Here is a 26,093-nt window from a genome sequence, read left to right as displayed (position 1 = left end):
TATTCACAGACTCGCTCCTTCATTTTGCACCATGTAGCTATCGTTTATTGAGCTTTTCATTTTACAATGCATATAGTGTATAGTATCAAAATGTGCACAGAAGTAGTTTATTGAGAATGTTGAATACAGAGAATCTTCTCTGTATTTGACAGATAAATAATTATTTCGACCTTAGCAAGATGGCCGCTTTAACAGACTGCTTCTAGTACATTTTTTTTTTAACATAAAAAAATCTCACTGTGAAGAACAGGAAATAGCTTGGAAAACCATCGTTTGTTGAGACGTGCTATTCTGAAGGTGAGTTTACTTTAAAGTTATGATATTGCACATTCTGATTATATTAGTGTAAATTTGATTATACATCGGTGTATCGAACTGTTTGTTGCAAATGGTATGCTGTCGAAGAGGGCGAGAGAGAGGTCTTTCGCGAAGACCATTCGATATTGTTGTGTAGCTTAACATGACAACTAACTAACTATCAAGCTAACTAGCTGTCGATAATACATTATTATTATTTGCAACTAGTCTGCCCATAACCACGTCTGTCCATGTCGGTTGAAATCTGTCTTGTAAAGTAAACAGACAAGTAGACAGCACTAACACAGAAGGTACGTTACAGTGCTTCAGAAAGTATTCATACCCCTTTACTTATTACACATTTTGTTGTTATAGCCTGAATTCAAAATTGATTAAATAAAAAAAATTCCTCACCCATCTACACACACTACCCCATAATGACAAAGTGAAAACATGTTTTTAGAAAATGTTTGCAAATTAATTGAAAATGAAATACAGAAATATATGTTACATAAGTATTCACAACCTTTTGGTATGACACTCCAAATTGAACTCCGGTGCATCCAATTTACTTTGATCACCCTTGAGATGTCACTACAACTTGATTGGAGTCCACCTGTGGCCGATTCAATTGGTTGGATATGATTTAGAAAGAAATACACCTGCCTATATAAGGTACCACAGTTGATATTGTATGTCAGAGCAGAAACTATACCATGAAGTCCAACGAACTGTCCGTGGATCTCTGAGATAGAAATGTGATGAGGCATACAGTACCAGTCAAATGTTTGGACACACCTACTCATTCCAGGGCTTTTCTTTATTGTTTACTATTTTCTAAATTGTAGAATAATAGTGAAGACATCAAAACTTTTAAATAACACATATGGAATCATGTAGTATCCAAAAAAGTGTTAAACAAATCAAAATATATTTAGTATTTGAGATTCTTCAAATAGCCACCCTTTGCCTTGATGACAGCTTGGCATTCTCTCAACCAGCTTCAACTGGAACGCTTTTCCAACAGTCTGGAAGGAGTTCCCACATATGCTGAGCACTTGTTGGCTGCTTTTCCTTCACTCTGCGGTCCGACTCATCCCAAACCATCTCAATTGGGTTGAGGTTGAGGTTGAGGTCGGGGGATTGTGGAGGCCAGGTCATCTGATGCAGCACTCCATCACTCTCCTTCTTGGTAAAATAGCCCTTACACAGCCTGGATGTGTGTTGGGTCATTGTCTTGTTGAAAAACAAATGATAGTCCCACTAAGCCCAAAACAAATGGGATGGCGTATCGCTGCAGAATGCTGTGGTAACCATGCTGGTTAAGTGTGCCTTGAATTCTAAATAAATCACAGACAGTGTCACCAGCAAAGCACCCCAACACCATAACAACTCCTCCTCCATGCTTTATAGTGGGAAATTGTCACGAGAATTTCTATCTCTAATTAATCAAACTTAATGCTCTGAATAATTCTCAGAGGGTGTAAGGCTCTGGTTTAATCATGAATTAAACAAAGGTCCACAACCGGCAAGAATGATCTGTATGTTTAATCATGGAGAGCTCTACCGCCAAAAAACACATATACAGCTTTTATACCCCTTGACACTCAAAGGCACTTTGCTTCGCCCACCTTTTAGGAGGCTTTTAAACAGTTTCTCAGTCCCCTTCACCCTGGAATGTTTTCTCAGCAGTTTCTATCCCCCCCCCCCCTCTGTTAGTGGGTTGACACTACATTATAACTCTAACACCGTTCACACATTTATACTGTATTTGGGGTGAAATCCTTTAGTCATTATTCTTAAAATACAAATTAATCTATCAGAAATACACAGAGATCCTCCGTTCACCCACACTGCGTCTCACAAAGACACGGTGGTTGGAACCAAAAATCTCCACTTTGGACTCCAGACCAAAGGACAAATTTCCACCGGTCTAATGTCTATTGCTCGGTTTCTTGGCCAAAGCAAAGTCTCTTTTTGTTATTGGTGTCCTTTAGTAGTGGTTTCTTTGCAACAATTCGACCATGAAGGCCTGATTCACACAGTCCCCTCTGAACAGTTGATGTCTGTTACTTCAACTCTGTGAAGAATTTATTTGGGCTGCAATTTCTGAGGCTGGTAACTTTATTGAACTTATCCTCTGCAGCAGAGGTAACTCTGGGTCTTCCTTTCCTGTGGCGGTCCTCATGAGAGCCAGTTTCATCATAGCGCTTGATGGTTTTTGCGACTGCACTTGAAGAAACTTTAAAAGTTCTTGAAATGTTCTGTATTGACTGACCTTCATGTCTTAACGTAATGATGGACTGTAATTTATCTTTGCTTATTTGAGCTGTTCTTGCCATAATATGGACTTGGTCTTTTACCAAATAGGGCTATCTTCTGTATACCACCCCTATCTTGTCACAACAACTGATTGGCTCAAATGCATTAAGAAGGAAAGAAATTCCACAAATTAACTTTTAAGAAGGCACACGTGTTAATTGAAATGCATTTTAGGTGACTACCTCATGAAGCAGATTGAGAGAATGCCAAGAGTGTGCAAAGCTGTCATCAAGGCAAAGGATGGCTATTTGAAGACTCTCAAATAGATTTGTTTAACACTTTTGGTTACTACATAGTTTCATAGTTTTGATGTCTTCACTAATATTCTGCAATGTATATTTTTTTTGTAAAAATACAGAAAAACCCTTGAATGAGTAGGTGTATCGAAACTTTTTACTGGTAGCGTATACAGTTGAATTTGGAAGTTTACATACACTTAGGTTGGAGTCATTAAACTCGTTTTTCAACCACTCCACACATTTCTTGTTAACAAACTATAGTTTTGTCAAGTCGGTTAGGACATCTACTTTGTGCATGACACAAGTCATTTTTCCAACAATTGATTATTTCACTTATAATTCATTGTATCACAACAATGTACATCCACAGGTACACCTCCAATTGACTAAAATTATGTCAATTAGCCTATCAGAAGCTTCTAAAGCCATGACATAATTTTCTGGAATTTTCCAAGCTGTTTAAAGGCACAGTCAACTTAGTGTATGTAAACTTCTGACGTGTCCCCCTGCATAATTTGCAAATAAATTCATTAAAAATCCTACAATGTGATTTTCTGGATTTTTTTTCCTCAATTTGTCTGTCATAGTTGACGTGTACCTATGATGAAAATTACAGGCCTCTCTCATCTTTTTAAGTGGGAGAACTTGCACAATTGGTGGCTGACTAAATACTTTTTTTCCCCACTATTTCAAGGCCTACCTTCAAACTCAGTGCCTCTTTGCTTGACATCATGGGAAAATCAAAAGAAATCAGCCAAAACCTCAGAAAGAAAACATTGTAGACCTCCACAAGTCTGGTTAATCCTTGGGAGCAATTTCCAAACGCCTGAAGGTACCATGTTCATCTGTACAAACAATAGTATGCAAGTATAAACACCATGGGACCACGCAGCCGTCATACCGCTCAGGAAGGAGACGCGTTCCGTCTCCTAGAGATGAACGTACTTTGGTGCGAAAAGTTCAAGTCAATCCCAGAACAACAGCAAAGGACCTTGTGAAGATGCTGGAGGAAACGGGTACAAAAGTATCTATATCCACAGTAAAACAAGTCCTTTATCGACATAACCTGAAAGGCCGCTCAGCAAAGAAGAAGCCACTGCTCCAAAACCGCCATAAGAAAGCCAGACTACGGTTTGCAACTGCACATGGGGACAAAGATTGTACTTTTTGGAGAAATGTCCTCTGGTCTGATGAAACAAAAATATAACTGTTTGGCCATAATGACCATCGTTATGTTTGGAGGAAAAAGGGGGTGCTTGCAAGCCGAAGAACACCATCCCAACCGTGAAGCACGGGGGTGGCAGCATCATGCTGTGGGGGTGCTTTCCTGCAGGAGGGACTGGTGCACTTCACAAAATAGAGGGCATCATGAGGAAGGAAAATTATGTGGATATATTGAAGCAACATCTCAAGACATCAGTCAGGAAGTTAAAGCTTGGTCGCAAATGGGTCTTCCAGATGGACAATGACCCCAAGCATACTTCCAAAGTTGTGGCAAAATGGCTTAAGGACAACAAGGTCAAGTTATTGGAGTGGCCATCACAAAGCCCTGACCTCAATCCTATAGAAAATATGTGGGCAGAACTGAAAAAGCGTGTACGAGCAAGGAGGCCTACAAACCTGACTCAGTTACACCAGCTCTGTCAGGAGGAATGGGCCAAAATTCACCCAACTTATTGTGGGAAGCTTGTGGAAGGCTACCCGAAACGTTTGACCCAAGTTAAACAATTTAAAGGCAATGCTACCAAATACTAATTGAGTCTGTAAACTTCTGACCCACTGGGAATGTGATGAAATAAATAAAAGCTGAAATGAATCATTCTCTCTACTATTATTCTGACATTTCACATTCTTAGGATCACCACTTTATTTTAACTGACCTAAGACAGGGAATCTTTACTAGGATTAAATGTCAGGAATTGTGAAAAACTGAGTTTAAATGTATTTGGCTATGGTGTATGTAAACTTCCGACTTCAACTATATCTGGGGAAGGGTATAAAACAATTTCTAGAGTGTTGAAAGTTTACAAGAGCACAGTGGTCTCCATCATTGGGAAATTGACAAAAATATGGAACTACCCAGACACTGCCTAGAGCTGGCCGTCCAACCAAACTGAGCAACCAGGCAAGAAAGACAACGATCTGGGAGGTGACCAAGAACCCAATGACCACTCTGACAGAACCTGCCAGAAGGACAACACTCTACAGCACTTCACCAATTGGGCTTTATGAAAGAGTGGCCAGACGGAACCACTCCTGAGAAAAAGGCACATGACAGAACGCCTGTAGTTTGCAAAAAGGCATGTGAAAGACTCAGATCATAAGGCAAAATAGTCTCTGGTCTGATGAGACACAAAGTAAACTCTTTGGCCTGATTGCAAAGTGCTATGTCTGGAGAAAACCAGTCACAACTCATCACCTGTCTTAACACCATCCCTACCGTGAAGCATGATGGTGGCAGCATCATGCTATGGGGATGCTTTTCAGCAGCAGGGACTGGGAGACTGATAAGGATAGAGGGAACAATGAATGGAGCCAAATCCTTGAAGAGAACCTGCTTCAGAGGGCAAGTGATATTAGACTGGGGGAGAAGATTTACGTTCCAACAGGACAATGACCCCAAGCATACAGCCAAAGCAATGCTGGAATGGCTTCAGAACAAGAATGTGAAAGTCCTTGAGTGGCCCAGCCAAAGCCCAGACTTGAATCCCATTGAAAATCTGTGGAAAGACCAGAAGATTGCTGTTAACCACTGCTCCCCATCGAACTTAACAGAGCTTGAGAAAATCTGCAAGGAAGAATGGGCGAAAATCCCCCAAATCCAGATGTGCAAAGCTGATAGACATACCCAAGAGAACTTAAAGCTGTAATTGCCGCCAAAGGTGTTTCTACTAAGTATTGATTCAGGGATGTGAATACTTATGTAAATTAGATTTCTGTATTTTATTTTCAATAGATTTGCAAATATTTCTAAAAACATGTTTTCACTTTGTTATTATGGGGTATTGTGTGTAGATGGGTGAGGGGGAAAAAAACAATTTAATCTATTTTGAATTCGGGCTGTAACACAACAGAATGTGGAATAAGTCAAGGGGTATGAATACTTTCTGAAGGCAATATATATTTTGCACTAACGTTAGCTTGCTACTGTTTTATGATGCTGTCTAACAATGGTTCCTCTTAATACACTGCTCCAAAAAAATTAAGGGAACACTTAAACAACACAATGTAACTCCAAGTCAATCACACTTCTGTGAAATCAAACTGTCCACTTAGGAAGCAACACTGATTGACAATACATTTCACATGCTGTTGTGCAAATGGAATAGACAACAGGTGGAAATTATAGGCAATTAGCAAGACACCCCCAATAAAGAAGTGGTTCTGCAGGTGGTGACCACAGACCACTTCTCAGTTCCTATGCTTCCTGGCTGATGTTTTGGTCACTTTTGAATGCTGGCGGTTCTTTCACTCTAGTCGTAGCATGAGACGGAGTCTACAACCCACACAAGTGTCTCAGGTAGTGCAGCTCATCCAGGATGGCACATCAATGCGAGCTGTGGCAAGAAGGTTTGCTGTGTCTGTCAGCGTAGTGTCCAGAGCATGGAGGCGCTACCAGGAGACAGGCCAGTACATCAGGAGACGTGGAGGAGGCCGTAAGAGGGCAACAACCAAGCAGCAGGACCGCTACCTCCGCCTTTGTGCAAGGAGGAGCAGGAGGAGCACTGCCAGAGCCCTGCAAAATGACCTCCAGCAGGCCACAAATGTGCATGTGTCTGCTCAAACGGTCAGAAACAGACTCCATGAGGGTCGTACGAGGGCCCGACGTCCACAGGTGGGGGTTGTGCTTACAGCCCAACACCGTGCAGGACGTTTGGCATTTGCCAGAGAACACCAAGATTGGCAAATTCGCCACTGGCGCCCTGTGCTCTTCACAGATGAAAGCAGGTTCACACTGAGCACATGTGACAGAGTCTGGAGACGCCGTGGAGAACGTTCTGCTACCTGCAACATCCTCCAGCATGACCGGTTTGGCGGTGGGTCAGTCATGGTGTGGGGTGGCATTTCTTTGGGGGGCCGCACAGCCCTCCATGTGCTCGCCAGAGGTAGCCTGACTGCCATTAGGTACCGAGATGAGATCCTCAGACCCCTTGTGAGACCATATGCTGGTGCGGTTGGCCCTGGGTTCCTCCTAATGCAAGACAATGCTAGACCTCATGTGGCTGGAGTGTGTCAGCAGTTCCTGCAAGAGGAAGGCATTGATGCTATGGACTGGCCCGCCCGTTCCCCAGACCTGAATCCAATTGAGCACATCTGGGACATCATGTCTCGCTCCATCCACCAACGCCACGTTGCACCACAGACTGTCCAGGAGTTGGCGGATGCTTTAGTCCAGGTCTGGGAGGAGATCCCTCAGGAGACCATCCGCCACCTCATCAGGAGCATGCCCAGGCATTGTAGGGAGGTCATACAGGCACGTGGAGGCCACACACACTACTGAGCCTCATTTTGACTTGTTTTAAGGACATTACATCAAAGTTGGATCAGCCTGTAGTGTGGTTTTCCACTTTAATTTTGAGGGTGACTCCAAATCCAGACCTCCATGGGTTGATACATTTGATTTCCATTGATAATTTTTGTGTGATTTTGTTGTCAGCACATTCAACTATGTAAAGAAAAAAGTATTTAATAAGATTATTTCATTCATTCAGATCTAGGATGTGTTGTTTAAGTGTTCCCTTTATTTTTTTGAGCAGTGTATATCCCATGCAGGGTTTTTGTTTGAGCCAGCAATCATGGATCCCAGCTGAAAGTCAAGTAACTGAAAATAAAATCGAAAACCCACTGAGCCATGGAGAAGTTTGGGATGAGCTTTGTGGGTGGCCCCAACAAGAAGGAGCTTGTGGACACCATAGAGACTCAGAGAAAGCAGTTGGTCCAGTATCAAACACGCTTCAAGGATGTGGTCAGGGCCTACAAGAGCCTGCTGAAGGAGAAGGAGGCTCTGGAGGCTAGTCTGAAGGTACTGACCGTCTCCCAGGAGGTAGACCTCAGCCAGCGTGGAGATGACGGTTCTGCCAGTAGCAGCCATATGCCCTCTGACTTTCCAGATGATCACTGCTCCATGCACAGCGAGGACAGTCTGGACACAGCAGCCTCCGCCGACACTGCTACCAGCTTTACCAGTGGGAGCACCAAGGGCGACCAGGCTGAAGAGGAGCAGGGTAGTAGCCCAGGAGAGATGGGGGCGACCGGGCCAGGAGGCCCCTCAGTGTCGCAGAGGTCTGAGGAGGCTAGTGGGTCAGAGAGCGGTATCAGCTCCAGCAGTAGTGGAGGGTCTGAGGTTCAGCAGCAACCAACACCCCCACCCACCTCTTCTATGGAGGCCGACCGGAGGGTCCTCCAGCTGAAGACCCAGCTGACCACCCTGACCAGCTCCCTGGCCACGGTCACGCAGGAAAAGTCCAGGATGGAGGCCAATTTCCAGGCCGACAAGCGGAAGATCAAGCAGGAGATGGATGAGCTCCAGGGGAGGCTGGAGGAGGCCAGGAGGCAGCATGAAGCGGAGATCCACGCCCTGCATGAGCAGCTGGTGGAGAGCAAGGCCCGGGTCATCACCCAGCAACATGAGAGAGAACAGGAGCAGGGCAACCACTCCCTTATGCTCAGAGAGCTCCAGAAATTACTGCAGGAGGAGAGAGGCCAGAGGCAGGATGCCGAGCTTCAGCTGGAGGACGCCAGGGAGGTCCTGCTGGAGGTCACACAGGCCGCAGATCGGAAGCACGATTATGAGGCCCGGCTAAAGGAGGTGACCCAGCAGAGGGAGGAGATGAGGAGGAGCCTGCAGGCTGCAGAGTCAGAGAGGAACAAGCCAGACCCACGGGTGGAGGAGCTGCAGCGGGAACTGACAGCGCACAATAACCACTTCCAGCAGCAGATGCAGCATGAGATCAGAAAGGTATGGTAATGATTGGGAAGACTGCAGGGTAAATCCATTTGAAATCAATCACATTTTAACAGCATCCCTTTTTGATTTAAAGAACACTTTCCATGCATGTTTCCTCATGGAGAAGTGGTCAGAAAGTGACTTTTTGGACTTGAATGTCAAAACATTCAGGAGATAAAGATACTCAAAGTTGACCCATTTTCCATACAGGCAATTCCATGGTAACTGAATTACGCTTTGACTCCGATTTCAAAGTTGACCCATTTTCCATACAGGCAATTCCATGGTAACTGAATTACGCTTTGACTCCGATTTCACTTTAAAGTGTATGCCAAACTAAAACCATTGATTTCAAGTCGCTCTGGATAAGCGCGTCTGCTAAATGACTAAAATGTAATGTAAATGTAAATGTCAAAGTTTAACATACCATACAACTCTATGCACAAGGACTACTTTGAACAATTCACACAGAATTTCACAAAAACACATTTACTGGAAGAACTGTGCAGATGCAAAGTTTGGTAACAGAATTACAGTAAAATCTCCCTCAGTTTTTTATGCTACCACGTTTTCCAAAAACTCTGTTAAATATCTGCTCTGAATGAAGATTCAAAGATGTCTGCAGAAAGAATGGGTGTCAGCTATGACATGACACCTTGAGTTTAAAAAAAATACTTTTGGTTATTGAACTACAGTAGGTGAAGTGGATTTACACCCGGTAACGGAATTACATCATGGGTCCCTGATCTGTACTGTCCAGAAATGCATAATTATGGATATGAATATCATTCTCTTCATGGTGATGTATCCTGAATAGGTACATAAAGGTAGAATATGCAAAATCTTTAGAGAAGAATGGGAGAAACTCCCCAAATACAGGTGTGCCAAGCTTGTAGTGTCATACCCAAGAAGACTCTATGCTGTAATCGCTGCCAAAGGTGCTTCAACTAAGTACTGAGTGAAGGGACTGAATACTTATGTAAATGTGATATTTCCGCTCTAAAAACCTGTTTTTGCTTTGTCATTATGGGGTATTGTGTGTAGATTGAGGGGGGGAAACAATTTAATCCATTTTAGAATAAGGCTGTAACATAACAAAGTGGAAAAAGTCAAGGGGTCTGAATACTTTCCAAATGCACTGTATATTTATATGATTTCAATAGGTTTCCTATGGAGGATTGAAAGTATAATTTAAAACCAATATTCCCGTTCAAGTCTACATTTTCTGATGTGTGGACCTCCAATCATCTTTGGGGTTCCATTTGAAAGTTGACATTAAAATTGAATTCCCATTTTAGAACATTTGTCAGCCAAAACTTGACACCCACCCTGTATTCAAGAGCATGTTGTCTCAACCGATGGCGGGCACAACACAAAAACCGTAGATTATGTAAAATAGGGTCTAAGCTACAGCATATGTAAATATGAAAATAATCTGAGTCCACGCGTTTTTATATAATTGACGTTTCAGGTAAATAATACCATTTTTAATAAAACAATATTTTTCCAAGAAATTATGAAATAGTTTGACAACCCTGTTTGTAAGCTTTTAAATTATATCATTCTCAATCCTTTATCTTTTCCAGTGATGAAGACATGGATCTCTCATTGTATGGTGGGGGGTATGCAAAATAGGTCAACTTTGAGCACCTTTATCTCTTGAGCACTTCTACAATAGCTTGATAAAACATAAATGCCATAGTAGAGAACAACATGGAATTATAAGGACACTTGTTTTTCAGGGAGAGGAAGAAAGAACACAATACATGTACTGTTGTCTTCCATTGTCCATTTGTGTCTCATGGCTGCCATGTGCCTGTCCTCTCTCTGTCTGCAGGCGTCGCAGGCAGAGGAGCGTCTGCAGGAGCAATCCCAGCTGGAGGAGGGCCGTGTGGCCAGCCTGGAGTTGCGGGTGTCTGAGCTGTCTGAGCTGCTTGGGGCCTGCGAGAAGGCCCGGCAGAGGGACCAGCAGAACGCCCACCGGCTGAGAGAGCGCATCCTGCAGCTGGACATGGAGAACAAGACCCTGGCCATCGCCGCTTCCACCCGGGGCTCCCCTCTGGACCTCAGCATGGACGAGGCTAACCTGGACGTGCACGTACTGAAGGAGCGCCTGGAGAAGGTGAAGAGGCTTCTTCTGCTAGCCACACAGAGGAACCACCCAGAGCAGACCATGGAGATAGAGAAGCTGGCTGAGATGGAGGGGCAGCTGGGGCTGGGTCAGGGGACGGGCAGTGGGGGGGAGTCGTCAGACGGGGAGAAGGCCTCAGCGCTCTACTACCAGCAGGAACTGCGTCAGCTGAAGGAGGAGTTTGAGCGCTACAAGGTGCGGGCGCAGGTGGTGCTGAAGAACAAGAACGCTAAAGACTGCAGCCTGGCCAAAGAGCTGGAGGAGGCCCGTGACCAGCTGGCTGATCTCAAGGAGAAGTACATCAACCTGCGTATCCATGGCGACGAGGCCGAGGCCAAGCACCGCCGGGAGCTGGATGAGTGTCAGCAGGGGATAGGGATGCTGCAGCAGGGTCATAAACAGGAGCTTGACCGGGCTGAGGCCCAGTACAGAGAGAGCCTCCTCAGGCTGGAGGGGGAACTGCACCGGCAGAGGGACCGCACCATGGGCCTGCTGCAAGAGAAGGACCAGGAGCTGGAGAAGCTAAAGTCTATCGGCTACAGTCTCGCTGGTTACAGAGCTCACCACAGCGACGAAGGAGACACGGTGCCGGACTTCAGAGCGACTGCGGACTGCGGCAGCAACAACGCCAACAACGTGGATGACCCGGTGCAGGAGGATAGTGACATCATCACCCAGGCATTGCGGCTGGTGGGGCCCAACGAGCCCACGCTCCTCCTGTACGTCGAGCAGCTGGCGAGAAAGGAGGTGGAGATCGGCTCGCTGCGGCGGCAGAAGCACCAGCTGGAGGACGACGTGCACCAGCTGCAGGGGAGGCTCATCGCCAACGGGGAGCACTACTACGAGGAGGTGGCTGAGCTCCGGGGCCAGCTGGACAAACGGCACAGGGACCAGGGCAGGGAGGGGGCCAACCTGGAGTACCTCAAGAACGTAATCTACAAGTTCCTCACCCTTCAGGACACCAGGGGGCGTCAGCAGACCCTCGCAGCCATACTGACCATCCTGCACTTCAGCCCCCAGGAGAAGCAGGCGGTGGTCAAACAGCACCAGAACCAGGCGTGGTGGACGTCAGGGATGAGGTAATGATGATGGACGAGAAGAGTTCAGCTCCTCACTCGGCAAATAATGAGAGCTCATTTGAAATGTTCCTCCGACAGTCGACAAGTGTGTGTTGTTTAGTTTTCCTGAATAAAGTATATTTATTTTGGTGTGTTGTTTTCCCAGGAGTGTGGTGTCAAATGAAATGGCAACCAACATTTGAGCTTTAACACTGTTGATTACATTTCATTTTCAAAATAATTGCTTTATGTGTGAAAAAAGAGCACACAACATTGGATTTCGCAATGTAATGAGTGGATATAGAAGTGTGAGTTTGTTTTTGTATTTGCCACTATGTGAAGCAGCATGTTCGGTTGTTTTGATTCTTCGATAAGATAAAATGAGGCTCACATCTGTTTCTGCCAAAAGAAGGTAACCAAATATTGACTGTTATTACACAGGGACAAGGACAGAATCTGTTAACTTTTATATAATAAACCTCAGTCTTTATGACCTGTGTGAGAGTTGTTTTTCTCTTCACAACACTGATTATCTCCTGAGTTGTCCATCTCGGTCACGTGACGTGCGCCACAGGAGTTAGGATACTATCCAACAGGCTTGTGTTCTACACAGGTCAAATGTAGTTGTCTGAGTTTCCTCATCTGGCTTCGTTAACTAATGATCTCCTGCTTCTATTTGAATATTTATATTGTACCTATGTATATATTGAAAATAAATGATCTATTGATCTTGGTGATATAGGCTGTGTTTACACAAATAGTTTTTTGTCCAGTCAGATCAAATATTTTACTAATAATTGGGCTGTCCGTGTAAACACAGCCATAATGATGTTAAAGGAAAGATTCCCCGTTCAAGCAGACAGAACTAACGCCGAGTATGGCGAGTTTTGCATCATTTTGAAATAAAACCAATTAGTGGAAAAAATTATGCAAAACTCTACATACCGACTGTATTTCTGCCTGCTTGAAGGGCGAATCGCTCCGGTACACATGAAAACATGAAATGACCCCGGGAATCAATAGAACATTGCTCAGAGATGCACAAATATGATATAACATTCTAAATGGGTGAATCTTTCCTTTAAAACTTGAGTGCATCAGTAGCTTTAAAGAGATTCTTCAGGATTTTGGCAATGAAGCCCTTTATCTACTTCCCTAGAGTCAGATGAACTCATGGAATCCATTTTAATGTCTCTGTGTGTAGTTTAAAGGAAGTTGCTAACTAGAGTTAGCGAAATGACTGGAAGTCTATGGTAACTGCTATTATGCTAGTAGATACCTTAGACTTCCAGTCATTGCGCTAACACTAGTTAGCATTGGCTCGCAAAACTAACTTCCTTCTTAAAGTCATAAAAATGGTATCCTTGAGTTCATCTGACTCTGGGGAAGTAGATAAAGTATCCCTTTAATGCTAGATCTCCTGTATGTGTTGTACATAATTGTATGATAATCTGAGGGCTAAAAAGCTGAATACTTTGGTTGGTAATTACAGTATTTTCTACTATACAGTTTTATTGTGTGGATAATACAATGCTTATTGTTGAAATGCATATTTTGGATTCCCTCTTAACATAAAAATGTAAAATATCAGCGATTCTCTAAACGTGTGGGTGCATGGATGCATCACAGCCTTTGAGTTATCATTCAGCACAGTTGTTTCCAACTTTTATTAGTAACACTAACAGTATATTTGCATTAGAAACCATAAAAATGTTTTATATATACACATTACCGTTCGAAAGTTTGGGGTCACTTAGAAATGTCCTTATTTTTTAAAGAAAAGCAACAAAAAAAGTCCATTAAAATAACATCAAATTGATCAGAAATACAGTGTAGACAATGTTAATGTTGTAAATGGCTATTGTAGCCGGATACAGCTGATTTTTTTTTCAGAGTTGCAAAGAAAAAGCCATATCTCAGACTGGCCAATAAAAATTAAAGATTAAGATGGGCAGTCTGAGATATGGCTTTTTCTTTGCAACTCTGCCTAGAAGGTCAGCATCCCGGAGTCGCCTCTTCACTGTTGATGTTGAGACCGGTGTTTTGGGGGTACTATTTAATGAAGCTGCCAGTTGAGGACCTGTGAGGCACCTGATTCTCAAACTTGACACTAATGTATTTGTCCTCTCACTCAGTTGTGCACCGGGGCCTCCCACTCCTCTTTCTAGTCTGGTTAGAGCCAGTTTGCCCTGTTCTGTGAAGGGAGTAGTACACAGCGTTGTACGAGATCTTCATTTCCTTGGCAATTTCTCGCATGGAATAGCCTTCATTTCTCAGAACAAGAATAGACATGAGTTTCAGAAGAAAGTGATTTGTTTTCGGCCATTTTGAGCCTGTAATCGAACCCACAATTGCTGATGCTCCAGATACTCAACTAGTCTCAATAAGGCCAGTTTTATTGCTTCTTTAATCAGCACAACAGTTTTCAGCTGTGCTAACATAATTGCAAAAGGGTTTTCTAATTATCAATTAGCCTTTTAAAATGATAAACTTGGATTAGCAAACACAACGTGCCATTGGAACACAGGACTGATGGTTGCTGATAATGGGCCTATGTAGATATTACATAACAAAATCAGCCGTTTCAACAATGTCTACACTGTATTTCTGATCAATTTGATGTTATTTTAATGGACAATTTTTTTTGCTTTTCTTTCAAAAACAAGGACATTTCTAAGTGACCCCAAACTTTTGAACGGTAGTGTATATAAAAAAAAAACTAGGTTATTATAAATAAGTAAACACCAGGATCCAAATAGTAGATCAGTATTATCAATACTCTTATCTGCAGCTGCATTCGTTTTACATTCACTGGTAACCTGCAATATAATGAGTGGTTGTAGTTTAGGAAAGATGTTAGCTGATGGATGAATATCTTAGCAGAATTAGCTTGGAGCTGGTGCGGCTTTGGCTAGTACTGGCACTGTCAACTTTGTTAAAAAACCCTGCACATACCCACAAGATATAATGCGTGTATTACATGTGTTTTATGCACTCATTGACCACTATAATATTAAAGAAATAAGCTCAGTTTCAGCCATGTCTACTGTGCACCAAATACACTACATGGCCAAAAGTATGTGGACACCTGCTCGTCGAACATCTCATTCGAAAATCATGGCCATTAATATGGAGTTGGTCCCCCTTTGCTGCTGTAACAGCCTCCACTCTTCTCGGAAGGCTTTCCACTAGATGTTGGAAAATTGCTGCAGAGACTTGCTTCCATTCAGCCACAAGAGCATTAGTGAGGTCGGGCACTGATGTTGGCGGATTAGGCCTGGCTCGCAGTCGGCATTCATCCCAAAGGTGTTCAATGGGTTTGAGCTCAGGGCTCTGTGCAGGCCAGTTAAGTTATTCCACACTGATCCCGACAAACCATTTCTGTATGGACCTCGCTTTGTGCACGGGGACATGCCACACGGGGACTTGCCACAAAGTTGGAAGCACAGAATCGTCTAGAATGTCATTGTATGCTGTAGCGTTAAGATTTCCCTCACTGGAACTAAGGGGCCTAGCCCAAACCATGAAAAACAGCCCCAGACCATTATTCCTCCTCCACCAAACTTTACAGTTGGCACTATGCATTGGGGAAGGTAGCGTTCTCCTGGCATCCGCCAAACACAGATTCGTCCGTTGGACTGCCAGATGGTGAAGTGTGATTCATCACTCCAGAGAACACGTTTACACTGCTCCCGAGTCCAACGGCGGCGAGCTTTGCACAACTCCAGCCGACGCTTGGCATTGCGCATGGTAACCTTAGGCTTGTGTGTGGCTGTTCGGCCATGGAAACCCATTTCATGAAGCTCCCGACAAACAGTTATTGTGCCGACGTTGCTTCCAGAGGCAGTTTGGAACTCGGTAGTGAGTGTTGCAACTGAGGACAGATGGTTTTTACGCGTTACGCGCTTCAGCACTCGGCGGTCCCGTTCTGTGAGCTTGTGTGGCCTACCACTTTGCGGCTGAGCCGTTTTTGCTCCTAGACGTTTCCACTTCACAATAACAGCACTTACAGATGACCGGGGCAGCTCTAGCGCGGCAGAAATTTGACGAACTGACTAGTTGGAAAGGTGGCGGGGCCACGTTGAAAGTCACTGAGCTCTTCAGTACGGGCCATTTTACTGCCATTGTTTGTCTATGGAGATTGCATGGCTGTGTGCTCGGTTTTATACACCTGTCAGCAATGGGGTGTGGCTGAAATAGCCGAATCCACTAATTTGAAGGGGTGTCCACATACTTTTGTACATACATACACCCTAAACTGAAATCTGGAATTCAAGATTTTGTAACCTGGATATTTAGAGGTGTTTCAATGTAGTGTGATTTGTTTGTGCTTGATCAATATAAAATACTGAGATTGATGAAAGCCTCAAAATGCAGTTAGTCACTTAAATGTAATTCACCCCTTTTATGGGTTTAATGACAAGTGTTTTAAACTCATCAAAATAAAAAATAGAATGTTGTATTTTTTTTTTTAAGGTGCATATGCTAGTTATATTTTACCCTAACAACTATGCATGTTACATCTGAATAGCTGGAATCGAGCAAAAGGCTATACTCAAACATGTCCCTCTCCACAGGTATATGCTTCAATCCCTCTAGTAACAATCAGGATACTTTGTGAAGGCATAATCTCATAAAGCCTACATTTCAACTACTCTATTCCCCTTAACCTAATGTTATTGTCACGATGAAACATAGCTATGTTTCTTATTTTACCTAAACTTCTAGTTTGCTACATTCTAAACCTTCATTATCTTACTCAGAGGGGGTAGTGGTTTGGGTAATGGCAATACTTTTAGTTTCAGGTTGTTTTTAAAAGACTAAAAACTAAACATTTCAGTGTCAGTTTCTGTATCTATTCAGTGTACCAGTGTTAGCGTCAATATCTGTGTAGTACAGTCTGCAGGTCCTCTGGTAGAGAGCTGATGACGGTCTGGAGGTATCCCTCTAATTTCACCAGCACCCTTTCCTTCACTGGGAGCTGCTGCTTGCCAGCCTTCATCTGGAGTGGGGGAGACAGACAGAGACTATAGTATGCAACGGTTTGTGGCACAGAATTCATTTCTTACACTAAATATAGCATGTTACAAACGGCACCCGTTGAGGTGAGCGTAATGGACATATTGATGGGTTTTACTGACCAGTTTCTCTCTCAGTTTCAGAACCAGGTCCACGATCTCCACCTCTGACTTGTCTTTGGTCCAACCCAGCAGGTCCTGGGTGAGCAGATCATTAACAAAACATTAAACTAAATCAACTCCTATGGGTAGGGAAAGGACTCCTAACTGAAGTAAAGTCAGTGGAGTCGTGTGGTTGAGTTTATTGGTCACATGATGCTCTGTAAGTAGAGTTAAACTAATGTCTTTAGGTGTGAGTGAACAAGGCTGTGGGGATCAACTCACAGCATCACAGACGACCTCTAGGTGGAGACATTCTAGTTTCTGGGTCATCTCTCTGTGTCGCAGGCGATACCAGCCATCGAAATTGGGGGACCTGAAGAATTTCCTACAAGGCCATACATCGAAGTGCAATGCATTATGAATGATTTGTTTAGAAAAACGTGCCACAAGATACAATAGTTAGAAATGACAGGTGAGGTGGAAGGTGGACAGACTCACCTGTACAGGCCCACCCAATCCCCTTTGAGCACAGAGGTGAGCTGAGGTCCAGCGTGCTCCAAAGTCCCCATGAACTCCTCCTGACTAAAGGGACGGATCTGAGGAGGGGTCTGAAACACAGACACATGTTATTACCATATTCAAACATAGTATCAACATACTATAGAAACAGGTTTGTTATCAATATTACCCACCTTCCAAGGAGTCACAGACCTCTGCAGAGGCATCAGGCTGGCCAGGTAGCGTTCCTGGGGGAGACAGACCGAAAGACAGGTGAGACACACAGCATGCAGCAGGACAGACAGACAGACAAATAGTCTATATATGGGTGGTTTGTACAGTACCACTCAAAAGTTTGGACACACCTACTCATTCCAGGGTTTTTCTTTATTTTTACTATTTTCTACATTGTAGAATAATAGCGAAGACATCAAAACTATGAAATAACACATGTGGAATCATGTAGTAAGCAAAAAAGTGTTAAACAAATCCATATATATTTTATATTTGAGATTCTTCTAATAGCCACCCTTTGCCTTGATGACAGCTTTGCACACTCTTGGCATTCTCTCAACCAGCTTCACCTGGAATTATTTGCCAACAGTCTTGAAGGAGTTCCCACATATGCTGAGCACTTGTTGGCTGCTTTTCCTTCACTCTGCGGTCCGACTCATCCCAAACCATCAATTGGGTGGAGGTCGGGGGATTGTGGAGGCCAGGTCATCTGATGCAGCACTCCATCACTCTCCTTCTTGGTCAAATAGCCCTAATATCCATTGCTCGTGTTTCTTGGCCCAAGCAAGTCTCTTCTTATTATTGGTGTCCTTTAGTAGTGGTTTCTTTGCAGCAATTCGACCATGAAGGCCTGATTCACACAGTCTCCTCTGAACAGTTGATGTTGAGATGTGTCTGTTACTTGAACTCTGTGAAGCATTTATTTGGGCTGCAATTTCTGAGGCTGGTAACTCTAATGAACTTATCCTCTGCAGGATAGGTAACTCTGGGTCTTCCATTCCTGTGGCGGTCCTCATGAGAGCCAGTTTCATCATAGCGCTTGATGGTTTTTGCGACTGCACTTGAAGAAACTTTCAAAGTTCTTGACTGACCTTCATCTCTTAAAGTGCTTATTTGAGCTGTTCTTGCCATTTAACTGATTGGCTCAAACGCATGAAGAAAGAAATAAATTCCACAAATTAGCTTTTAAGAAGGCACACCTGTTAATTGAAATGCATTCCATGTGACTATCTCATGAAGCTGGTTGAGAGAATGCCAAGAGTGTGCAAAGCTGTCATTAAGGCAAAGGGTGGCTATTTGAAGAATCTCAAATATACAATTTGTTTAACACTTTTTTGGTTACTACATGATTCCATATGTGTTCTTTCATAGGTTTGATGTCTTCACTATTATTCTACAATGTAAAACATTGTAAAAAAATAAAGAAAAACCTTTGAATGAGTAAGTGTGTCCAAACTTTTGACTGGTAGTGTACGTGTCAGGGAAGGCAGTGCCCTCACCAGTGGGATGATGAAGCTCTGGGTGAGTTCTAATAGATGTCTCCTCAAGATGGCGCTCTGCACCTCAGATGGCCTCTTCCTCTGGATCCCTTTTAGGAGTCTTTTGATGAGGGACTTGTCTTTTTGAAGGAATGTTTTATGTGCTGTGTAGATACCTACAGGTAGGGATAACATTTTGACACACTAATAACTCACGCTCTCAAACTATGTTGGCTCCATAACTCCAGATGTTTTACCTGGTTTAGTGTCCAGTGTTTTCAGCTTGGCTAGTTTCTTCACCTTCACCTGCTTAGGCAGATCACCTGACATCTTGAGTTCTCCGAGGCGTATAATGTGGGGCCAGGACTGGAAGATCTTTATGAAGAAGGGATTGGTGACCCCCAGAATCACATTGGGACTGGAGAGGAGAGAGAAAGGGAGCAGAGTGAGTTGAGTTGCCCCTCTGGTATAAACACAATATTTAGAGTAAGCCCTACTCACGGTGCCTGTGTCCTAGTGGTATACTCCTTAAACTCAGTGTCGTGTATGGTGAAGTAGGGCCTGTAGTCACAGCAACACCGCAGTGGAGCAATCGAGCTATAGGAAGGGGAAAATAATAATTTTCATTTGACAAACTCACTGAGTTACATTGAGTTGCGTTACATACACGTGAAGCTAAATGTCATACATCATTTGGCATCTTTTCATGCATTTTCTGTTTACCTCACTAGGGCCAGCACGGTTTCCGAGGAGACAGTGGGAGAGGGTGCCATGACGACCACGGGCTCTCCGAGTAGCATGAGCTCCCAGAGCATCTGCAGGTGGATCAGGAAGGACTGGAAACACCTGAACAGGTCAGAGGGCAAAGGTCAGTTCATATCTGATGGATGCTGCTTTCACTAATACAATGTATCCTCAAATTAAACTGAAAATACAGCTAAATTCAAGCCATGTAATTTACACAAATACATAAACAGATACATAACTACTCACAGTCTATGAAGTTTATATTTTCACTTACTTGAAGAGGTCAAGCTCATGTATGGTCGGTAGCATCATAGGGGCTGGTAGAAGATTCTGGTTATAACAGGAACATACTTTTTTTAGATTAATAATCCTCTAGCGATACCTATCAACTAACATCAACTTTACTAACATCATGGAGAAGTCGTATTTCCATGGGCATGTGGCCCATTACATAAAAAGCAATACCAACCTCATTTTGTTCCTGTTTCACCGGACTTCCCTCTGGTTTGTCGTTTTTGGATGGGATCCTGACCTGCATGACCACGCCCATTACAGGCAGGTTGAGTGTCAGCCCTGGCACCGGAGATTGCCATTGGTCAATCTCGTTGCACACTGCACGGTGGGAGAGTGAGAAGAAAAGGTTAGGGAAGTAGAGTCCAGACTGTACCATAGAGCCCCAGGTAACTATAATGGGAGACAAATTAGAAATAAGATAAGACTCTGAAAAAAAAGACAAGAAGTTATCTCCCCACCTGCTTCAAGGCAAGGCTCCAACTTCTCAAAATACTCTGGAGCTATGATCTGCAGCAGGGACTGAAAGAGGTGGACATACGGTAGTCTGGACACCAGGACAAGAGACTAGAGAGAGATAGGGAGTGAAAGAGAAAGGCAGGAGAGAGAATGAAAGAGAAAACCAAATGTGAATACATTGTGGTTCTGATGACGAATCAGATCTGTAACATAAGCTTCTCACCTTCTGAAAGTAGCCTCTTTTGACAGCAGCGTCCTTGACTTGTCTGAAGTAGACATAGCCATAGAAATGGGCCAGCTCTCGCTGAGGGAGAAAGGGAAAGGGTGAGAGTTGAGAATAATCAAGTTATTGCAATGACAGAAGATTAGTGGTGGCTGACATGATATTCCACTCCAGTCACTGATTTCAGATTAGCTGTCCCTATTAAAAAAAACAACCATAACCCTAAAAGGTAGCAACCAAACTGTCCCTGGCCTAGACCAGTTGTTCAGTCAGACCACAGTAAAGGACCGATGACAGACTCCCAATCCCAAATCGACCCCTAAGAGTAAGCCCTACACCCTATGCACTTGTGGAGATGTGAGAGGATTTGGTTGATATAAGCAATATGGTGAAACTTTCATCTAGCCTATCAGAGGGCAATGTGGAGCTATTACCCTATTGCTTACACCTGTCAAATCCAATCAGATCTCCACAAGTGTGATTTGGGATTGGGCCAGACAGAGGGCTCACCTGTAGTGTGACAGGTGCGTCTCTGCTGTAGGCGTCCTCCTCTCCGATCCAGGAGCCCCTGCGGCCCACAGACTGACGCAGTCTGAAGCTGAACTGGGTGTCCCCAAGGCATCCTGGGAAACACATCACACAGGTCATGTGACTGATATAGATTTTTGGCCCAATCGCAAATCAACCCCTAGACCCTACGCACTTGTGGAGATCTGAGTGGATTTGACAGGTGTAAGCAATACAGCAGGGATCATCAACTAGATTCAGCCGCGGGCCGATCTTTTCTTGAGCAGATGGTCTGAGGGCCGGAACATAATTACAAATAATTTGTAGACTGCAAATTGACCACACAAAGCCCAAACAGATATCATATTTGACTAAAACATAATCATTTCAAACTTTGCTTACATTTGTATACAATCACATGTATCTATCTACTATGCGTGGGAATACTTTAGAACAGATTTCCAAAATTAAAATCACTTGGTGCTGATTTGCTGGTGTTTTTACAGTCTTTTGTGTCCAGCAATAAAAAAATATATATATATTTTTAACTATTTTTGTTTTTGCTCAGAAAACTTGGGGGGCCAAATAAAATCACCACCATGGGCCACCAGTTAGGTGGAAGTTTCACCATATTGCTAAAAGCCATCAATTCATGCCAGATCTCCACAAGTGCATAGGGCCTAGGGTCCTGGATCGATTTGGGGTTGGGCCTCTGACTGACTGTAATGTATTTTGTGATAATGTGATGACAGATTGTGTAATCTGATTCACTAACCTGAGTAAGAGTCAGGGAAGGACAGGTAGCAAATGCTGGTTTTCTGGAGTTTAAAAGAGAGGAAGCACAATCAGGGACATACAAAATTATTGAATAATTGACAGGCAACTAGCTTGTTATGTATGGGGGGGCATCACAAAAAGTATGAGCATAAATTCATTTCGTACCTCCTTCTCAGTGAGTTTCACATCGTGGGGGTACACAAACTGGAATAGAGGAGAAAAAGTGCCAGTATGTATGATATCAAGATGTCACTATTCCACACATGCGCCGGCTGGCCAGATTATGAAACACATGAGAGGTTGATCTGGTGATGTGGATCATGGTGATTTATTTCAGCAAGCAAACAAGACTTTGTACACATGAACAACATTAGCACGCTAGCTAGCTAGCTAGAACGGATGTCAGATGTGATGTCAACAACACCTGCTAGGGATGCTACAGTACACTGCAACCCACAATACCTCTATAGCTTGGCCGAGCTCGAGGTCGAAGGTAACGACGCAGACACACTCCAGCCACGACGAGAACCCGGCCCATGGCAAACGCGATTCTGTATTCTCTGCCGCATTCTTCGACTCAACAAGACAAGATTCGGAGCTGTCAAACGGGTCCATCACGATTCAAAGGTCCATTTCATCATTGTCCCGAATGATTGTGCTGCCCTGTCCGCTATTTACTTCGTGACATGAAAGCAAGACGCTGCGCCCTCCAGTGAGAAGGGCTTGAAACGACAGCTGAATCCCGCTGCCCTGTAGTATAGTAGATAGTTGTTCTAATAAAAGCTAAAAACAAGCGCAATTCAAAGACTGCTTTGAAATGTACATCATTTTTCATATGAATAAAATGTTTCACCGACGTGTTTATTAATGCAAAGAAATGGATCATTGAAAGGGAACGTAAATCTACCAGCTCATTCTGGTAAATGGAGTTGTTTGATGATTAATTTAGAAAGAAATTGAACACATTCAGCTCCAGAGTAAACTACAACTCCCACAATGCATGCAGGGCGCTGTCACATGGTTATGTGGGTGAGCAGGGTTGTAGTTAATGCAATTTTTTTTGCGCTCTCGCTTCATGAGCCTGGACCGAACATGGCTTCAGCTATAGACCCTTGCTCCTTTTCCTCCTTCTCCAAGTGCGTTACCAAGCACCTGAATCTCACCTATCATGTGGATTTTGACAGCCATGTCCTCAAAGCTAAGGTCGCGCTCACCGTGGAGGTTTTAGTGGATAATTTCACGTCTTTGGTACAGTATTAATCTAATTTCTCAATCTTATTAGCCAGCAAGCTAGGAAACTAGCTACCCAAGTTCATTCATTTTTGCTAGCAAATGCCTTTGTGTTGCTACTGAATTTGACCTGGGAAAAGCCTTGTTTCAGTACACCTTGTTTCAGTTGTAAGCCTTGTATCAGTACACCTGTTTCAGTACACCGCTACAAAGCATTTGGTTGAGTTTATCAGACACACAACGTATCACACACTGCTGCAAGACAAACTGATTTGAATATCACTCATTGCAAATCTGATCAAACCTGATCACATTCAGGAATGATATGTAGCTAGCCATATGTGCTTTATGACACTGTTCTGTTCTGCTCAGTGACAGTAAGACTTTGACAGGTCAAGCTGGCATATGATACCAGGCATGTGAATTTAAGATCTGAGTTCAGACTGTTTCTCCCAGGTGTGTTTCTCACAGCAGGTGTAGAAAATGTAGGCAGCCTTTCAGGGCCAGGTAGAGATATAATTATGTATTTTTTATGGTGGCAGATGTTTTACAGTCACAACCTGGAGGAAGTTGGAGGTTGTGGTTCTTGTAGTTGCTCACACACTTGACTTTGTCACAATTCTGCTTTATAAATGTTGGTAACCCAAACTTATTGCCCCACTTCTTTCTTTCTTTCTTTCTTCTTTCTTTCTTTCTTTCTTTCTTTCTTTCTTTCTTTCTTTCTTTCTTTCTTTCTACCATCAGACCCTTGACACAAAGGACCTGAAGGTCTCCAAGGTAACAGCCAATGGACAGGCAGCAAAGTTCACTTTGGGACCCAAGCACAGGTTCATGGGAACCCCTCTGGAGATCACACTGCCCTTTGACCTCTCCAGGTATCCACACCCCTCTGTCTCACTCTCACACCTTAGGGGCCTGTTCAGGAAGATATAATGTTACAGAATGTTCAGATATAAATGAATTGTGTAGAACATATATGATTTTGTCATATAGAATATGAATAGTCTCTGCTCTATTCATTCCATTTCTGTCTATAACGTTCAGAACACTGCACATCACTGATTGCACCCCAGGTAACTCAACCCTCAGAGATTGAACTGATGAATACTGGTTTTGGTGCAATATTTAGTGTGTGTGTGTTTGTTTGTCAGGGGTCAGCATGTGATCGTGGAGGTGACTTATGAGACGGCTCCTAGTGCTTCTGCGCTGCAGTGGCTCACTCCTGAACAGACTGCTGGGAAGAAACACCCCTACCTCTTCAGCCAGTGCCAGGTAACACACACACACACACACACACACACACTGTGTTTATGGACATGCACAAACATGAAAAGTCTTAGTTTGGGGTTGGGCTCGTTCTAACTCAACAAAATACTATGAACAGTACCTTTTATGGTAAAAGTAGTTGCAAGACTGTAGCATCACAATGGAACATTTTCACAACCTCCTCTGCAACAGCTGCCCAGTGTAACTGTAGTCACACACAGAAACCACTTCTGTTACTAGAAGTTCTTATCAGAGGAAAAGTGCTGTAAAATGGTCATAACCTGTGCCAGATGTGAGCCAAATTATGCACAAATTATGACTAAAATGTAAATGAAAAGTCTTCATTTTTGGTTGGATGCCAGTCTTGCTTAACGGTCATTTTAACTGTAAAATTAGTTGCAAGACTGTCTCAAAAGACACTTTCCCAACCCCCTCTTCTGCAACATCCAGCCAGTGGTATTGTAGTCATGCACAGAATCCTCTTCTTCTCTTTATAGTTCTTACCAGAAGAAAGATTTCATAATTTGATCATAACCTGTGCCAAGTGAGGTTACCTTTGCCCCTGCCTTCTTTCTCTATTATATATCCCTCTCTTCCTCTAATCCCTCTTTTTCATGTATCACCTGTGTGTCCAAAGGTGCAGTGTTGGGCTGCAGCACTGATAAACTTTATGAGAGGACCTTTATCATTGGCTCCTCTGTCGCTGATATTGATATTAACAGCCCTCCATATTATTACACTCAATTTTACTTTGTTTACTTAAATTAATTATATTTTTCCCCTCTTGGAGATAAATCCAGATTAGGTGGTTGATGTGATAATGTGCTAATAATAGGGGTGTAACGATTCGTTTTAACAACGATTCGATTTGTATCACGATTCGTGGTTGTCGATACGATTCAAGGACGATATTGGTTCATTTAGAACGATACGATCCGAAACGATTCAGTGACTTGAAATCGATTCAGTAACCTTTTAGCCAAAAATTCAACCAGTGTGACTGAAATAAATACCTGGATACTGGACAGTGCAGGTGAAGTTTCCTAGATTCCTGTTTCTTGTAAGGACACAAAGACTACTCCATGGCTATTCTAAAAGTTGTAATAGAGGAGTCAAATATTGGAGCACCTGATACTAGCAATGATAGGGAATGTAATATTAAATAACATTTATAGTAAGTATAGTATTTTATAAATGGATAAAACGATATAACAAGCAGAATAATACATCTTTATATACAAATAATTAGAACAGGGATTTTTTGGCGGGAGGTTGTTGTTTTGGCGGATGGTTGTTGTGGTTGGTCCTGTGTTCTCTCTGGCGTCCTTTCCCCCTTGCAGCAGATGTGGATGCGGGTGCGTTTGCACGCTCGGCCCATTTCTTCCGCAGTCAACCATGTGGTGTGCATTTTTGTGTTTGAAAAGGTGCGGCGTTAAGTGAGTGAGAGGGGAAATGGTTGCATATCCCAGAGCCGACCGGGGTCTATGA

At 43.3% G+C, this 26,093-nt stretch overlaps 3 protein-coding genes across 6 annotated transcripts in view; 2 read left to right on the top strand and 1 right to left on the bottom strand.

The window, feature by feature from the left end:
* Positions 1-48: 48 nt before the first annotated feature.
* LOC121546281 (GRIP and coiled-coil domain-containing protein 1-like) lies at positions 49-12,487 on the top strand. 2 transcript variants are annotated; one of them, XM_041857456.2, is made up of 3 exons: positions 49-297; positions 7,616-8,817; positions 10,643-12,487. In XM_041857456.2, exons 2-3 carry the CDS (start codon positions 7,711-7,713, stop codon positions 12,017-12,019), a joined length of 2,484 nt encoding a protein of 827 aa, XP_041713390.2. In that variant the 5' UTR covers positions 49-297; positions 7,616-7,710; the 3' UTR covers positions 12,020-12,487. The 2 variants fall into 2 exon arrangements, with proteins under 2 accessions (XP_041713390.2, XP_045068360.1); XM_045212425.1 differs by lacking the exon at positions 49-297 and having other exon boundaries at positions 7,550-8,817.
* Positions 12,488-16,653: 4,166 nt separating this feature from the next.
* Positions 16,654-23,047, bottom strand: LOC121546279 (protein DENND6B). Of its 2 annotated transcripts, none has more exons than XM_041857453.2 (17): positions 22,572-23,047; positions 22,275-22,313; positions 22,108-22,150; positions 21,336-21,448; positions 20,826-20,906; positions 20,605-20,710; positions 20,322-20,464; positions 20,127-20,182; positions 19,829-19,951; positions 19,607-19,702; positions 19,363-19,523; positions 19,127-19,281; positions 17,807-17,860; positions 17,613-17,722; positions 17,397-17,499; positions 17,136-17,210; positions 16,654-16,996 (listed from the first exon to the last, which is right to left on the bottom strand). In XM_041857453.2, the coding sequence occupies exons 1-17, from the start codon at positions 22,722-22,724 to the stop codon at positions 16,874-16,876; spliced, it is 1,734 nt and encodes a 577-aa protein (XP_041713387.1). In that variant the 5' UTR covers positions 22,725-23,047; the 3' UTR covers positions 16,654-16,873. The 2 variants fall into 2 exon arrangements, with proteins under 2 accessions (XP_041713387.1, XP_041713388.1); XM_041857454.2 differs by having other exon boundaries at positions 17,613-17,710.
* LOC121546278 (leukotriene A-4 hydrolase) overlaps positions 19,953-26,093 on the top strand; it is a 27,725-nt gene continuing 21,584 nt past the window's right edge. Inside the window, exons 1-3 of one of the 2 annotated variants that reach the window (XM_041857452.1) lie at positions 19,953-19,973; positions 24,084-24,214; positions 24,491-24,611. In XM_041857452.1, coding sequence (XP_041713386.1) covers positions 24,171-24,214; positions 24,491-24,611 — 165 coding nt within the window. In that variant the 5' untranslated portion in view covers positions 19,953-19,973; positions 24,084-24,170. Of the gene's footprint in view, positions 19,974-23,142; positions 23,358-24,083; positions 24,215-24,490; positions 24,612-26,093 lie in introns of those variants that run through there. The other variant, XM_041857451.2, reaches the window with a different exon arrangement.

Source organism: Coregonus clupeaformis, unplaced genomic scaffold (genome assembly GCF_020615455.1).
Source record: "Coregonus clupeaformis isolate EN_2021a unplaced genomic scaffold, ASM2061545v1 scaf0013, whole genome shotgun sequence".
NCBI lineage: Eukaryota > Metazoa > Chordata > Actinopteri > Salmoniformes > Salmonidae > Coregonus > Coregonus clupeaformis.
The sequence above is the reverse complement of the archived record's forward strand: the minus strand, read 5'-3'. Positions and strand labels throughout refer to the sequence as shown.